Source organism: Ailuropoda melanoleuca, chromosome 14 (assembly GCF_002007445.2).
Source record: "Ailuropoda melanoleuca isolate Jingjing chromosome 14, ASM200744v2, whole genome shotgun sequence".
Taxonomy (NCBI): Eukaryota; Metazoa; Chordata; class Mammalia; order Carnivora; family Ursidae; genus Ailuropoda; species Ailuropoda melanoleuca.
In genome coordinates, this window is record NC_048231.1 from 63287444 (window position 1) to 63304296 (window position 16853).

The 16853-nt window shown below is 42.6% G+C and overlaps 1 protein-coding gene and 1 long non-coding RNA gene across 4 annotated transcripts in view; one reads left to right on the forward strand and one right to left on the reverse strand.

Annotated features, from left to right (window-relative positions):
• LOC109489182 overlaps nt 1-3968 on the forward strand; it is a 72874-nt gene extending 68906 nt beyond the window's left edge. For 2 of the 3 annotated variants that reach the window (XR_004620350.1, XR_004620351.1), the window contains 2 exons: nt 2016-2175; nt 3418-3968. This is a non-coding gene — a long non-coding RNA (uncharacterized LOC109489182). Of the gene's footprint in view, nt 1-2015; nt 2176-2823; nt 3231-3417 lie in introns of those variants that run through there. The other variant, XR_002142134.1, reaches the window with a different exon arrangement.
• Nucleotides 1-16853, reverse strand: part of CHST9 (carbohydrate sulfotransferase 9) — a 194544-nt gene that overhangs the window by 22443 nt on the left and 155248 nt on the right. The window contains exon 4 of the mRNA XM_034642789.1: nt 6579-6616. Coding sequence (XP_034498680.1) covers nt 6579-6616 — 38 coding nt within the window. The remainder of the gene's footprint in view (nt 1-6578; nt 6617-16853) is intronic.

A 16853-nucleotide genomic window follows, 5' to 3' on the forward strand; every position in this document is an offset into this window, starting at 1 on the left:
GATTTGTATCTACCTTGCAAGATTACTGCTGTGAGGTTTAAATGAGATAATTTTATGTAAAATTGAGCCTCGTGCCTATGCACAGAAAGCTCATTAAGCACCTAATAATTGGGTTAACTGTTATTATTAATAATTTAGTGCCAAGTATTGCAGAATCTGAAAAATTAGGAAATCTTTCAGGCTTGAGTTTGCACCTGTATAAAAAGGAGATTAAAATATGTATCCTCATGGTGTCGTCGTGACCAATAAATGAGATGGAGCACTGGGTGGCTGGCACAATCATTTGTCACAATTATTCAGAAGCATTTTGAGTGCCTGGGTGAGAACGATCTGCATATTTGATTGCTCATAGATCATGCAGTGTTGCTAATAAACTATTCTCTTAATCTCAGTCATTATTTGCTTCTAGTGTTTATACTTTTAAAGCACCCGAGGGCCATTTTCTCATCCTCTCTCTGTCTTAGTGGTATATTTCCATAGACCGCTCTCTGTTGTCTGGTTCCTCAGACACCCTTACACAATATTTTAATTTCCTTGGCTTCTGATTAAAGAGGGGAGCCCCAGCCTTTTGACATTTCCACCTAAGTATTTTCTAGCTAGGAAGCCATCTGACCTTTAATAAAGATCATGTTTTATAAATCCTTCTTTGTTAACCACTATGCATGCTACTACCACTTTGGGATCCTTTCAGTCTTGCTTTCAAGCATTCTTAAAAAAGACACATAAATTGGATAGCTTTTCTAAAGCACAATTTCCAGTTCTGGAAGGTAATCTTAAAAGAGAATTAGGGGGATGGGGTCTTTATGAGTTCCATTAGTGCTAAACTTGCAGTGAGAAACTCTCTTTAGGTCAAAGTTGTCTCCTTGAGTGCATGGCCATTTTGATAAGAATAGTGCGAGGTAATATAATCCCATTTTAAATTTAGAAGTTGTAAAGTTCAGGCTACAGTAGCAGTGAATGGCACTCCCATCCTTACATTCGAGAAAAAAGTCAGGTGCTCATGTCTTGACCCAAGCAAACCATTTAACATTCTACAGGCTGTGATGGAATGTGGACACAAAGATAAAACAGAGGTGTGGGTCTCCTTGCCCTTCAATTCTTTCATCCCCCTGACAATGTGACCATTATTGGTAGAGGGCATATGCACTTTTAGCTTATCCTTTGTTTCCTGCTGAGATTCCTTGCTGGGGAGGATGAAGGACAACGCTTGGTTCCCGCTGTGTAAGAATCAATGACACAACCGTTTAGAGCACTACAGTGTATAGGGAGTGCACTGGCCACATTTAGCAGTCCCTCTGGCTACCAGGATAATAATCCAGTGACTTGAAAAATTTACATTTGACCAGCAATTGGTCAGGTGTTTATGATGTGCAAGGTCTAACAGTAGACACTGAAATGAACCAAACATGACTTTGTCTCTTTAGGATGAGACTATCCAGTTACAAAGTCATATAGGGACAAATAATTGGAATGTAGAGTAGAAAACACAAGGATCTGTAGCAAAAGGACTGAAAAATAATATGGGAGCACAGAAGAGGGAGAAATTATTCTTAGCTACATGATAAAGGAAAGTTTCATGGAAGAGGTGGTATTTAAGCTAGGTCTTGGAACATGAGTACATTTTGCATGTGCAGGAAAAGGGGTTAGAATGTTGGTGCAACAGTTTTCTATAACACACAATAGTTTTATGTAAAGAGGCAGAATGGGAAATAAATCTAGGGAAGTGGGGGGCATGCTTTTTAAAGGATTATGAGGTCACAGTGCCTTGGGTTTCATACTCAAAGGTTAGGGTTTTATCCTATCGGCAATATATGAGTGGGTTCAAACTTGGCTTTTTATGTGAATCCCATATTGAGTTTTAAGGCTGCAGGTGTCAGAGCAGAATCATTCCCAACACGTGTGGGCCCAGAGTGAGAGTATGAATGGAGGCCCACATACTGTGTGGCTAAATATTTAGAAGTTTCAAAGTAAGCAATACCCAGTTCGTGGCCCTCATCTCCACCCCGGGTCTGCAGCCCGTCCGGAGGGACTGCCCTGGGCCTGGAGGCTACAGGATCCCTACTCTCCCCGGGAGTCACCCGGCCACGAAAGACCTGAGTGGCCTGTGGACCTTCAGGAGGAAGACAGGGCTGAAGACATAGTCAGGCGGAGACTGGATCTGCTGCCGTGAAGGAGGTGGGTGACTCCGGCTCCTCAGGTTCCTTGGCCGGGGGAGAGGAGATGGGGGGAGGGCATTCACTTGCCTCACACCTCACTTTTCTGACCTCGGGATTGCCAGGCAGTTCTAAGTATCACCTGGAAGTGTACCCCCCACTCCACCTATCTCCAGAGGGAAGGGCAGAAGTGCCCTTGCCTGAGGGACGCTGTCTGCTCCACATCCTCCCACTTCAGAGGATGTGGGCTGGCCACCTGAAGCTCCAGCAGCCCCTCCGTCCTTGATTTCAAAGGGCACAGGCTGATTTCTTCTCCGTCAGCCCAACCCCACCCCACTGGATGAGATGGCCCAACTCAGTTGCTCTGTCCTGGCCCCCTATTATATGTGGGCTCCATTGAGTATCAAACTTTAAAACATCAGGCTCAATGCATTTCTGTGTTTGTAATGTCTGGGGTCTTCTAAAGCATATGGCCCCTTTTGGCCTGGTCTAAGGATTGTGCTAGGTCTGAACCCCAGTCCCGAACCAGCAGTTCTTGGGCTAGGGTAGGAGTGCAGTCTCAAGGTTTGTCCTAACAAGGCTCCATGCGTGAGTATAAGGCACAGGCAGGCGTCGTCATCACTGCTAAATGTGGGGAAGGTGTTTCTGTTTGCTTTTTGTTTTGCAGCAGAGGTGGGATACAGAGGGCTGGTATTGAGAAAGCAAAGAGGAGTAGCATGGAAGACGAATGGAGAGGTGCTGGACGGAAGCAGGAGAGCCTCAGGGAGCAAGCGAGATGAGGGTCTGGAGGAAGAGGGGCGGTGGGCTGGGCATAGGAGGGGCTGGATGGAGGGGTGTTGGGAGGTCACATCAGAGGTGCTCAGTGGTCAGAGGGAGGGATGGGGTCAAGGATCACTCAGAGATCCCCAACCTTTTATGGTTGAACTGTGTCCCCCAGACAGGAATGCACAAGTCCTAACTCCTGATACCTATGGGTGTGACCTACTTGGAAAGAGGGTATTTGCAGACATCATCAAGTTAAGATGAGGTCATTAGGATGGACCCTAACCCCATACGGCTGGTGTCCATATAAGAAGAGAAGAGATGGGGCGCCTGGGTGGCTCAGTTGCTTAAGCATCCGACTCTTAGTTTTGGCTCAGGTCATGATCTCCGAGTCATGAGACTGACCCCTAAGTCTGGCTTTGCACTCAGTAGGGAATCTACTTGAAGATTCTCTCCCTCTGTCCCTCCCCCTACTCACTCTCTCTTTTTCTCTCTCTCTCAGATAAATAAATCTTAAAAAAAAAAAAAGAAGAGGCAGAAGAAGAGAAGAGACGCAGGGAGGACGCCATGTGCCAACAGAGTCAGAGACTGAAGCTGGAAGTCAGGCTGGCCGCCGCCAGCAGCCACGATGAGGCAAGGAGGGATCCTCTCCTACAGATTTCAGGGGAAGGAGGGCCCTGTCGACCACTGGATTTTGGACTTCTAGTCTCCAGAACTAAGACAACACATTTCTGTTGTCTGGAAGCACCCAGTTGGTGGGAGTTTGTTACCACAGGCCTAGGAACGAACGCATGGCTTTCACGGCACACCAGTAGGGCTGGCTCGCTCTCAACTGGGCATTCAGTGAAGACGAGCCTTTGTCCCAGCCTGCACCTGGGTGGGGATGTTCTCCCCAACGTGCATATCCTCTCCACAAGAAATGGAGCCCCTCTCTGTCACCTCGCTGTGTAAAAACAAAGTATTAATTCACAACGGGTTTCAATCAGCTACTATACAAAAAGGCATACCCAGAAGGTATTAATTTACGACAGGTCTCCCTTGTCTACTCTGTAAGAAGGCAGTTTCCAAGATGAAGTGAAAAGATTTTATGTACCATATTCCCAGTCTGTATGGACCATATTCTAATCGGGGTTTCGAAGGTATTTTTGGTAGCGTTTTAAGGTATTATCTGTAATCTCCCATTGTAAAAATTATGCAGAAAACCTACAGGAGATTTCATCTCTAGAAGGAACATTTTTCAGAGAGGAAATGGTTGCAGCATTGAACTGCCAAAGAGACAGCTGAAAAAATGGGTCATGCTTTCATCCCATTCTGGGACATAAGCTGCCAAGCGGTTCACTGCTCATTTTTTGTCCTCTTCTCGTAAACAAGCTGCGTTAACAAGTTACTTTAAAAAAGCATACTAATTTCCCCAGTGAATTACACAGGAAAGAATCCAGCATTCCCTACAGAGAACTCAAATAGTTGTTTGTTCTCAGAGCTCAGGTGTGGTAAAATCGCTGTGGGCTAAAAATGCATGCTGGCTATTGGCCAGGAGGCTGGAGCTTTCCATCTACTCCAACCCTGATTTCTCACATTGGTGTGCAATTCGTAGCTTGCTTAATGGAAAAAAAAAAAAGGACTCGATTTTCAATTTCAATTTAATTACACAATCTATAGTGCCCAGTGGGAAGGATTTAGGGGCAAAGATTAATGCTCAACAGTGCTCCGTTTTATATTCTTTTCTGATAAAGAACACTGTATTGATTATCCAAAGTGAGTTTTCAAATTCGTTTTTTAAAAGCCGAATTTTGGGAGGTGGCAGAGTGATTTAAAGAAGGGGTGTGACTTCATTTCTTGGTTTTTTGCCACAATCAATACATTAGAGGTGCAAGGTGCCTCTTTGGATTGTATCGTCAGTGCGTTCTTGAGAGTGGAGAGCTCTTCTCTACTTGGAAGAAGAAAGAATTGAAATTCTATTGTAAAATTAGAAATACCAGTTGCAGACACTGATTGAACAATACAACCGTCTGTTCTGAGAATGACCGAATAACAAATATACTTAAAACCCTTCCTTCTATAACGAATATACTTAAGACCCTTCCTTATTATGTTAAAGTTCAAAGAATTTCACTCTCTTAGTGGGACTGGAAACCATCATGATTTCATCTGGCAACAAATCAATGTTTCAGATTACAAGTAAATATTTGGTGTTCTATTTCGGTGTCTACATATTCTGTTAGCGAGCCAAACGTAAAAAAGAAGGAAAATATAGGAAATGAAAATCTGCCTGTAAGAGGTGGCCTTAATATATGTTTTGGTCAATTGCTTTACCTTGTTAACTTAATAAAGAAAACAGGTCTCTTTATAAGAAAAAGTATTCCCTACGTGATTTAAATAAATAAAAATGGTAGCAATGAACTTTACCGGTTAACTGTTGCTCAGCCTTACCAAACCACTTGAGCACATGCAAATAACTGAAAATACAGTGATCAAGAAATGAAGCTCAAAAAGCAAATAAACTATCTGAAACAGCTAACTGACAATGACAGCGGTTTCAAGTATTAAGATGGCTGCTACTGAGAGTCGACATGTCCAGTTATATACAAAAGCAAAATGGTACCTGAGCCGCATTAAATTTTGCCTACTGAACTTGCAGGATAGTACATTAGCCTAATGAGTTAACTATTTTTAGAGCTTGATGAATTACAGAGCATCTGGCACAGATTAGGTAAAGCTAGAACTTAATTGGGGTGGAATGACAACAGGACTAGAATTAGAACTTCTTTGGGAGGGTGTTAGAAGACTTTGGAAAATGTAGCCTTGACTGGTTTAAAAGTAGACTTACCACTCTTCTCCTTGGCAAGGGTGAGTTATAATTTATGCCAGAGCAGAACAGTTAACAAAAAAAAAAAAAAAAAAAAGGACACTGAGATTTGTGTTTGTGAATGGAACCTGTCTGCTCTCCCTGAGTCCAGTGGCATGGGCAGCCTTTGGGAAAGACAGCCCGAATCACCTATGGAAAGAGGAGGTGGGACAGGGCAAGACAGGATTTGGTGAAGGCCTCCCTTGGTTTCATGGGTGGCTGTAGTCAACTTCCTTCAACAGTGACATGGAGTGGCTCCATCTACCAGCAAATAAAAATAAGTCTGTAACAAGGCTGGGTAAGAAAATCGTGAAGCAGACAGGAAGACATTGGCTAACTGTGCTGCACAGAAATCAAAGACCAGAATGGAAAGTCAACTTGTATGTTTCTCCTGCCAGGGGTTCTGTTTTGAACTGTTTGGGAGGGAGTGACCTTCACTGGCAAATTAAAACTTGGGAAGATCACACCTGAGAGTCACCTTAGTTAAGAAAAAAATAGACACAAGTTTCTATTTGCAGCCATGATAGTATCAATGCAGAGGTCACAATATGTTCAGAGGAATGCTTACAAATCAGAGCCGGCAGTGTCTTACTTCTCCACTGTCTCCTTCGGCGGGTGTGTGGAGGGAAGGAACGAGATCGGGAGACAAAGAAAGTGCACGATCATCCATGTCTGACCAATGTATTTGTTCTCAGAACCAACAGCATGTATAGTGCTCATACTTAATAATTAGCAAAACCTTTTTTTCCATATTTACAAATGCTTGACTATTAACATCTATAGCACAACTCTACAATTTATGAGAAGGGAAGAAATACCTGGTCGGTGATATGTTCCTGGATTTTTTCTCTAGTCACTGAAAGAGAAAGCAAAAATAAATGTGACATTAAAGTGTGAAAATGAATAAAAAGCAGTACTGATCCCGCTCTCTTTTCACTCAAAATTCCAAAGCAGTCACGGGCTCTCTGGGCAAACACTTGTATTGCAATATGGACCTTTATAATCACTCCAATAATTGGGAGGAAAAAAAAAGCTAAATCCTAAATAAACCAGAGAAGTGGAGAGAGGAAAAGGACAGACTAAAAACTTGAACAACAGCCAGTCAAAGGTTTCCAAACAATGACAACCTGTTCAGGTATAATACTAACACTGAGCTCACGGAAGCTTGAGGACTAGACAAGGTGCTCTAAGGTGGCAGGTGGCACAAGTGCTACTTTTAAAACCTTTTCTCTTACCCATGAAGATAATAAAGACATTATTATACTTTGTTGTTACAGTGCCGCAGAGATTAAAGTGAAAACCAACAGTTTTATCAAAGGTATCTTGGTCAGGACAAAAGAAAAAATTAGACTAATGTATGAAAGGTAATGCAGATATAAAGAATAAAGATGCTAAAATAGTAAAGCTTCATGTGAAAACAGCCTGAAAGTGATCAGTGTTGTTTATGCCTTAAATAGAAGAAAAAAAATCCGTAGTAAAAACAAATGATCAACAAACCAACAAAACAAGAAAGAGGGGAAAGAAGAAATTTTGTGGCCCTACAGTTATTACGTGCTTGTGAACATCTTGGTATATAATACGTACTTGATTAAACACGTCCTTTCAAAATTTTAAATAAGATAACTGTGCAGTCACTTGCATTTTTAGGAAATAATACATACCGATCCTGGGTACCTTTGACCCAGTGTCCCCCAATGGCAGCATCCGGAAGATCAAAAGCACAGAATCACAACCGGGATGCTGACATTGACTTGGTCAGAATTCAGAGCATTTCCATCACTACAGTGATCCTTCCCATTGTGCTTTTAGAGCCACACCTATTTCCTCCCACCTGGTCCCTCTTCTTGGCCCCAGGCAACCACTAAGCCGTTCTCCATTCCACCATTTTGCCATTTCAAGAATGTCATATAAATGGAATCCTCCATTTTATAAACTTTGAGGTCATTTTTTTCTCACTCAGCAGGGTTCTCCAGAGATGATCCGTGCTGGCCTGTGTATTTCTGTGCGTTCATCCCTTTTCATTGCTGCGTAAGATCCCATGGTATGGACATACCCAGGTGTGTTTAACCGTTCGCCCACTGAAAGTCATCTGGGTAGTTACTAGCTATTATGAATAAAGCATTTATCAACATTTGCATACGGGCTTTTTTGTGAGTGCAAGTCTTTATTTCTCTGGGAGTGCAAGTCTTTATTTCTCTGGGAGTGCATTCTCTGGATTGTGTGGTAGTTGCAGGTTTACTTGTTTAACAAACTGCCAAATTGTTTTTTTTTTTTGAGACATGTAATGAATAACTGATATTACCAATCCCTTAATCAACCAAAAATAAGTATATTTGAACATTTTACTAAGTATTCAGTACCAGGCAAGGTGTTATATGAGATACAGAAGTATAAGGAGCATAGAAAATGGAATGACAGCGTTAAGAGTGGACTACCATGCCCCATTACAAAATGCCAGGGGCCAATCTTAGAGTCTTCAGATAATAATGACCCATTTCCTTTCTTTCTTAATGGCATTGCCCAATGAGATTCTCTTGCTATGTTTAAAAGTTAGATTCCTTTTGTTGGATTACACGCAGGATGTTTAAAGAAGAGGCAACGTGATTTGTGCAAAAAGCTTGGCCTTTTGAGTTAGATCACCAGTTTTGCCTAGAAAAGGGAGTAGAACATCCAGAAGGAAGGTCATGTGCAAAGCCATGCGACAAGGGGGAGCATAGTGGGTCCAAGGCATGGGAAGGAAGCCATGATGGCCAGAGTGGAGAAATAAGGGTGTGCGGGGTAATATGTGGCGGGGCAGCAAGTAACATAGACCACTTCTGGAGATTTCTGGTCATTACAAGAGCAGTGGGAAGTCAGTTATTAAGGAAATTTAGTCCAGGGTAGGGACATTGGAACGGTGTGGTCAAATGTGCATTTTTAAAAGACCACTCAACGCTTGTCGTAACTGCAGAACAGGCTGGAGGGGAGCCTGGGGTGGCAGCAGGAGTACAAAGCCTTCCTTTTGTTTCCTTAGGAACCAAGGGAAATCTGAAGGAATTCAAGAGAAAAATGAGAGCCCAAACAATCTTCACCATCATCTAATAATGCAGCGGCCCACTGGACTCTAGCAAACGGAGCAGACAACAACCTGTTATCTAAGTACAGCCTCGCCATTTACTAGATGCTTGATTTGGGGCCAGTTAACTAATGCCTTGCTTGTTCGGCCATCTAGAACAAGGAATTCACAATAGCTCCTCCTCTCCAGACTTGGGAGGATTAGAAAGAAGTCAGTATGCATTTTGCAGGCAGAGTATAAGCGAAGGGCATTCTAGGGAGTGTGACAGGAAGAATAGTCTCAGAGGCAAGAAGAGGGTGTATTTGAATGAATCTCGAGATGTTGTGAGTGGCTTACAGAGTGAGAGGACGGACCGGAGCAGGTGGGAAGTAGGGGGTGTGGGTCTTAAGAGGGTCAGAGAAGAGCCTTGGGGCATTGTTGGCTTGCAGTGAGGTTGAGAAGGGTTCTCCCAGCTGTGGGAAGCCAGTGGAGGTTTTTCAGCAGGGAGTTGAGGTGACCAAAGGCCTGCTTGAAAAAGATGACTTTGGTGATGGTGTGGAGGAGGGGGTGACGGTGAGCCGGAGTCAGGTGTCAGAGAGAGCAATAAGCATGTCCGGCGATACTCAGGTAGGAGGGATGAGGGTTTCAGCCCAGCAGGGAAAGCAGAGATGGAGGGGTGCATGGAGCCCGCGGCCTTTACTGAGGGAGGTTCTGGAGACTGAGTGGATGTGGGAGATAGAGGAGCAGGAAGTGAGGGCAAGCCCTAGGTCTTCAGCGAGGGGAACGTGTGGGTACTGGTGTTACCAAACAGACAGAGTGAAAAGGAACAGAATTTAAAGAGAAGGTTATCAAGGGAGCCCTATAGTGAGCTCCCTATAGTGTGAAGTGAGGGCAAGCCCTAGGTCTTCAGCGAGGGGAACGTGTGGGTACTGGTGTTACCAAACAGACAGAGTGAAAAGGAACAGAATTTAAAGAGAAGTTATCAAGGGAGCCCTATAGTGAGCTCCCTATAGTGTGAAGTGAGGGCAAGCCCTAGGTCTTCAGCGAGGGGAACGTGTGGGTACTGGTGTTACCAAACAGACAGAGTGAAAAGGAACAGAATTTAAAGAGAAGTTATCAAGGGAGCCCTATAGTGAGCTCCCTATAGTGTGAAGTGAGGGCAAGCCCTAGGTCTTCAGCGAGGGGAACGTGTGGGTACTGGTGTTACCAAACAGACAGAGTGAAAAGGAACAGAATTTAAAGAGAAGTTATCAAGGGAGCCCTATAGTGAGCTCCCTATAGTGTGAAGTGAGGGCAAGCCCTAGGTCTTCAGCGAGGGGAACGTGTGGGTACTGGTGTTACCAAACAGACAGAGTAAAGGAACAGAATTTAAAGAGAAGTTATCAAGGGAGCCCTATAGTGAGCTCCCTATAGTGTGAAGTGAGGGCAAGCCCTAGGTCTTCAGCGAGGGCAACGTGTGGGTACTGGTGTTACCAAACAGACAGACTGAAAAGGAACAGAATTTAAAGAGAAGTTATCAAGGGAGCCCTATAGGCTGGTCCCCATAATTAAAACGAAGATATCTACAGGTTATGAAAACTGACATGACAATTGTGGTATATAGAATCATGTCTCCCCATGTTCATATCCTAATCTCTGGACCCTGTGAATATGGTACCTTACATAGCAAAGGGACTTTACAGACGCAGTTAAGTTAAAGGTCTTGAGATGGGAAAATTATCTGGGATTATCTGGATGCATGCAATGTGTTGGGAAGAGGCCATGAGCCTGGAAGGTGGGCAGTCTCTACACTTGGAAAAGAGAAGGAAGCGAATTCTCCCCTTGAGCCTTCTGAAGGTATGCAGCTTTGCCATACCTTTCTTCTAGTCTAGTGAAACCCATTTTGAGCATCTGACCTCCTAACTGTAAGAGTAACGCACTTGGGAGAGCCCTGGCTACAGCTACAGGTAGGAACCCAAGACACCAACCTGGGTCGCGTCTTGGGATGACAAGACAGGCTGGATACAGGTTTCCTTGGCAAAAGGTCAGAGTGAGTCCAAGATTTGGGTCATTTGTCCAAATGAGGAAGAGGCAGGTGTCTGTTGGTGGAAGAAGTGACAGGAAACACTTCCATGTTTTGGACGGACTTAGATACCAAGTCAGGTACAGCTCAGACAACAAGGCAGGTGCCATGCTGGGGGAGTGAGGGGTAAAGCATGGGTTGATTCAGAAGATAACGGGGCAGGCTTCTAGTCACCGAGGTCATTCAGTCACTTGAGGATCACAGGGACTCAGAAGCCAGATAGGCCATTTCTGTGAGTTACAGTTATTTAAATGTAAGAAAAATCATCTTCTCCCTTGAGCTACTAAAACTCTAATGAATTAAAATATGTAATTATATAATTATTTTGTGGCCCTAGTGGTTATAATTGCGGCTAATGATAATTTTTTTTCTTTGCTTACGGATAGTCTTCGGCTGGTGGAGATGTACATGTTCCCTGGCCGATGCAAGAAAAAAGGAGGGAATCCCACTTAAGGAAAACCTAAGTCATTCCCAAGTTCATTCAAATCATATTTGAAAAAGAGGAATGGAATTTAGGGGATAAATTATAACTGCATAAGCCTTTGCTAATAAAAGATTAAGAAGTATGTGGTTTAGCATCTTTTAATTATTTTTTCTAGCATCTTGAATATACAATGTTTGAAATCTCTGGTTGGATCAACATTATTTTGCTCAGAGGTTTGTGGACTTTGCATACTGATTCTTTCCTGTTTCCAAGTACATTTGCTTTTAGGCTATTTTTATTCACTTTAAAGGAATTTTAATAACTTTCTGTTGACAGCATGGACAGCTGGTCTTGAGAATTAAAGAAAATTCACTTGCTGACTGAGGAAGGAAGTGACATCAATGAGCTTCTAAAGTCAGCCCAGAGGGGGAAATTGGTTTGTGAGAGAGTGGCCTTTCATTGCACTGTATTTATCGAGCGATGCCTTGAGATGCAAATTGCTGTATCAATCAAACCCATGGTGCCTACCTCCAACCAACTTCGTGCAAACCAAAGGAACAATGCCCTGAAACACTGAGAGGAAAAAGGATGAGGGGTGCAGGAACCCAGGGGCTAAGTGAATTACGGGAGCTCATGATCCCCTCTCTCTGGGCTGATACTTCCTTTCCTGTCAAGCCTCAGTTTCTTTGTCTAGAAAATGAGCTTGATGCAATCTGTTGGTTGAAGTAAGTCTGTTTCTGTGACAGATGGCTACCAAGTCCATGTCCTCATATATATAGTGTAGACATGTTATCGCTCCACTCTTCCCAAAGAATGCTATCAATCGCTTTGTATCCCCCACTGAGAGCATCTGGAAAGAGGGATCCTTAGGTAGTCATATGTACCTACTCACTTGATCTCTTGATACTTTAAAAATCTGCCTTCATTCTTTATGACTCTACTGCAGAAAAAGTCAGGCACCCAATCGGGACTTTAAATAACAATGACAGTAGTAATAACAATTTAATTGTCATAATAATGAATGACTTCATTCTTCACCACCATCAGAGAATTTCCCTCTGGACCTACAGCAATCCATTTTTCAAAGGTAAGCGTGGTGCAAGTGGATTGTGTGTGTGTGCGTGTGTGTGTCACGTGAGCACGCGTGTGTGTATACACACACACCAGTGTGAGGCAGGCAGGAAAGTAGCTAGGTACATTTTATGGTACGAGCTGAAAAATTAGATTGCTACTATTTATTTCTTAGCTCACGTTAGAAAGTGTTTGACGTGGCTACAGTGACGGGTCAATAATAAATAATTTGAGTTTGAGTTAATGATCTAGTATCAAAGCGAATTTAATTCAGCCTAAGAAAAAGATGCATTAACATTGGTTTCTTTTCCTTGTCTCAAAGCATACTTGGGGTATTCAATTAAATTTTCACATTATATGAGTTAAATATGTAATCTGAACGACTCAAAAATAATACTGGTTAAGTAAAGAATCGATGAGCTCTCAGGAGCCAGTCTTCAGGCCAAAGGATTTCAGACTCTTCCCAAGCCTAGAGATACTTTCACTTTGGCAAAGTTCATTCATCTGATCCTATAGCAATATTTTAATGAGCATCTATTCTGGGCTATATGCTTGGTGTCCTGGAGGCACAGAAGCAGAGGAAACAAGACGAGCACACAAAACGGCAACCACGTGACATCACGGAGCTGTAAAGGATTATTAGTAAATTGCATAAGTACGCAGATCAAAGGATACTTAAATCTTGATATAATAGAAATGGTGACAGATTCACTTTCAGACTTTTCTGGTCTTGGCTTTGCCACTGTCAAGCTATACAGTAGTTAGCAAATAACTTTACTCCTCTAGTTTTTGTCTTTGGTACATAATGACAGTGTTTCAAGGACAGAGGGTTTCTAAGTTTGTTTCTAGGTACTGTTTGTTCTTTGGCTCTAAAAAGAATGAGGGAGATTGAAAATTTCGATAGAATTGCCACCACCCCCCCCAAAAGAGAAGAGGTCATGTTTGGTGGGGGCACCTGGGGATGCCTCATGGAGGAGATAGCATTTGATCTGGGTAGGACATTAGCAGAAGCAGATTGGAGGAGAGGCATTTTTTTTTTTAAAGATTTTATTTATTTATTTGACAGAGATAGAGACAGCCAGCGAGAGGGAAGACAAGCACGGGGAGTGAGAGAGGAAGAAGCAGGCTCCTAGCAGAGGAGCCTGATGTGGGGCTCGATCCCATAACGCCGGGATCACGCCCTGAGCTGAAAGCAGACGCCTAACCGCTGTGCCACCCAGGCGCCCCGGAGGAGAGGCATTTTATCCAGAAGGAAAAGCATGAGCAAAAGCACAGAATCAGGAAGTGCACGGCGCGTGTGCAGGGAGTCGTGAACAGTGGCGCTTAACTTCAGTGGAGTCTGTATATTAGCGAGTAATAAGAGGCGAGGCAAAATCTGTAGGATAAACCAGGGTCACGGAGGGCCCTCAAGACTTAGGGGGAGATTTTGACATTTGTTTGATAAGGAAGCTCTACAAGATTTTTGAGCCAGAAATTGATCAAAACTGTTTAAAGACGAATCTAACAGTGCTGTGGCTTGAAGAGGGGGGACCCACTGGTAAGAATGAAGGTGAATGTGACACACTGGGTGAGTAGAGCAGACGTAATAATTCAGATGGGGGGCTGACGCAGTGGGACAATGGAAAGAAAGGAATTAAAGATGGCCAAGATCTTTTGTGTTCTTGCTTTGTATTTTTTTATTTTCAATCTTTTAATTCAAGTATAATTAACAAATAGTGTTATATTAGTTTCAGATCTAGAATTATAATGATTCACCAATTCTATACATGACTCAGTGCTCAAAGATGACCAAGATCTTAAGCTTAAATTACTGGAGAGAAGACGTGCTTCCTGCAAAAGTGGAAGCAAGGAAATGGAGCCAGTTTAAAGCAGAAGATTTGGCAAGTAATGGTGGAGGTGGGATGATCAGCTAGGTTCAGCACTGGTTAAGCTTAAAATGCCAGTAAGACATCCTAGAGGAGGCACAGAGTGAGCTCAGTAAAGAGGTCAGTATCAGGCAGTCTTCTGCAAAGAAAGGATGGAAGCTTCAGGATGCAAGACTTGTTTTTCAAGGAGTGAGAAGGAAAGAAATACCAAATTAGAACTTTGGGCAACAGCTGTATTTGAATGGTTTGATGCCTCCTCAGGTAATGGAATTCAAAGTTTACAGCATCTGCAGTGATATGAAGAGCTGCTGTCTCTCTGCTAAACTAAGCTAAGTGAACATAAGGATTTACTATTAGGCGCTAACAAGTTAGAACTCTGGTTTCAGAGCATATGCTCTCACTGGTCCTGGATCCGAGTCAAAGGCTATGAATTCTGAGACTAGTCCAACGTGTTCTTTTCTTTAACACCAAATAGTTAACTTAGTTCTTCATGTATGCTGCCTGGGTATCCCACAAATTTAACTTAGTTTTGACACTATCTGCCTGGAAAGAGTGTCAGCTCCCATAGATTAAGGGCTCTGCCCTACAGGACGAACCCCCCCCCCCCACTGTCCTCCACTTTAGATGCCAGTTGCTGGTCTAGGGGGGTCCTCTGTGCTTTTGACTGACCAGCTATAGAGGGAAGGTGCCAACAACCCCCTTCTTGGGCTTGATTAATTTGCTGGAGAGCTTCACAGAACTAAGAAATATTATACATACTGGATTACTGGCTTATTATAAAAGGATGTAACTCAGGAACAGCCTGATGGAAGATGCATAGTGCAAGGTATGTGGGAAGGGGGGCAGAGCTCTCTGGGGAAGCCACTCTCCCTGGATCTGCCTATGTACGTACGTATGCATGCATGCATGTATGTGCGTACGTATGTATGCATGTACGTATGTATGTATGTATGCATGCATGTATGTACGTATGCATGTATTTATTACGGAGGTTGCTCTGCATAGCTAGGATTGATTAAATCACTGACCACTGGTGATTGCACTTAAAGAAGAACTTTTCTTTTACATTCAAACAGGGTTTTAAGTCAGACAAGATTTTTTAAAAAGAGCAACACTACACTGGAACACTGAACTGAGTGGTTAATTTGTAGCTAACTTGTAGAGTGCTAGAAACTTCAGACAGTATATATAGATCTTCTTTCAATTCCTTAGTTTCCATACATCAACACTTACTCACTTAAGGCTAGAACCAGCTGAAAGGATTGTTAATGTGCTGTAATTATTAGTCAATCTCGCAGCTCTTCGTACAGGAGGTAAGCATACCTCCAGAGGGTTTGTTTGGAGAGTGTAGGTTATGGTTCCTGTGGAGAGAAAAGGGGAAGGCTATGGTTTTCTCAGTGGTCCCTCTGTATCATCTGGGGTCGCGCTGTGGCGTGTGGTGCGTCTGTGGTACAGGCGATGAGACCAGGTGTCAAAGGCAGCTTTTAGGTGGCTCCATATGGCAGCATTTTCCCAGTATCAACCTACAAGATCTTATCGTGTACAATACCTACCGGAGAGGATAGACGCATGATGTGTATACTTTTATTTCATTTCCCTTATTTTTGGTTTATTTTTTGGCACTTTGGGGAATGTTGCCATTTGTTAGTCTGTTTTACATTTCAGAGTTCCTGAGTATCTTCTAATCACCCCTCCTAGCCCAGGGGTGGGGGTAAAGAGTGAGGGGTTGGGGATGGGGAGGACAGTAGGAGAGCATGGGGAGGACAGTAGGAGAGCGTAGGGAGGTGTCATAAGTCAATTCTGGGGTGGGAACCCTTTTTTGATATCCAGGAAATGGTAGCAATCACAAGGCTATGCAAGCTGAATTATGTTCACCATGGCTGTACCCTAGTGAATTCTTCTTTCATTAGAGACTTTACGTATTTTACATCATTAAAATTAATTAGGGGGAAATTATTTAATATTCGTTTAAATCCAAATTGATCCCTAGCTTCTTGCTTTTTGTAAGAAAAGATTTTGGGGTTTTAAAGCTCACTGTTTTTGTTTGTTTGGTTTTTTTTACTTAGCAGGAAAACATGTTGATTACTCTGTTTCTCAATGGTAACAGAAAATTTTCTTTTGTTATTTTCCTTGCTTTTGGAAAATATGTATCTCTGGTTAAGTTTGGTCGGTACTGTGAAAGTAATAATTTGAATGAGGCACTTACACTCATGAATCCCTAAGCCATTTCATACATGAAGTTTCATATGATTTTTTTTAATTTTAAAATCTCTCATTCTTCGTTTTTTTTTTCCTTGAAAGAATGGAGAACATAAACGTTAGCGTTTTATGGTACAGACAAATAATAGCAATTCTGCTACAATGCCATAGTGAGTGCTTACATCAATATAATTTTTCTTACGTTTAAAACACCAAATAGTATAAATAAGAACTTAAGAAGCTAATTTGTCTCCTCTCACTCTCAAGACAGTGAGAGGAGATAAATTCCATCATTCTCTGTTAACCAAGTTAAGGTCAATAATATTGTGGTAGTCTGAATCACCAATCACAATCTTATATAACTAGAAAATCCCATCTTCTTGACTTTGTTGAAATTCAGTACATATAGAGATTTTCTTTCTTGTCTGTCAGAGAATA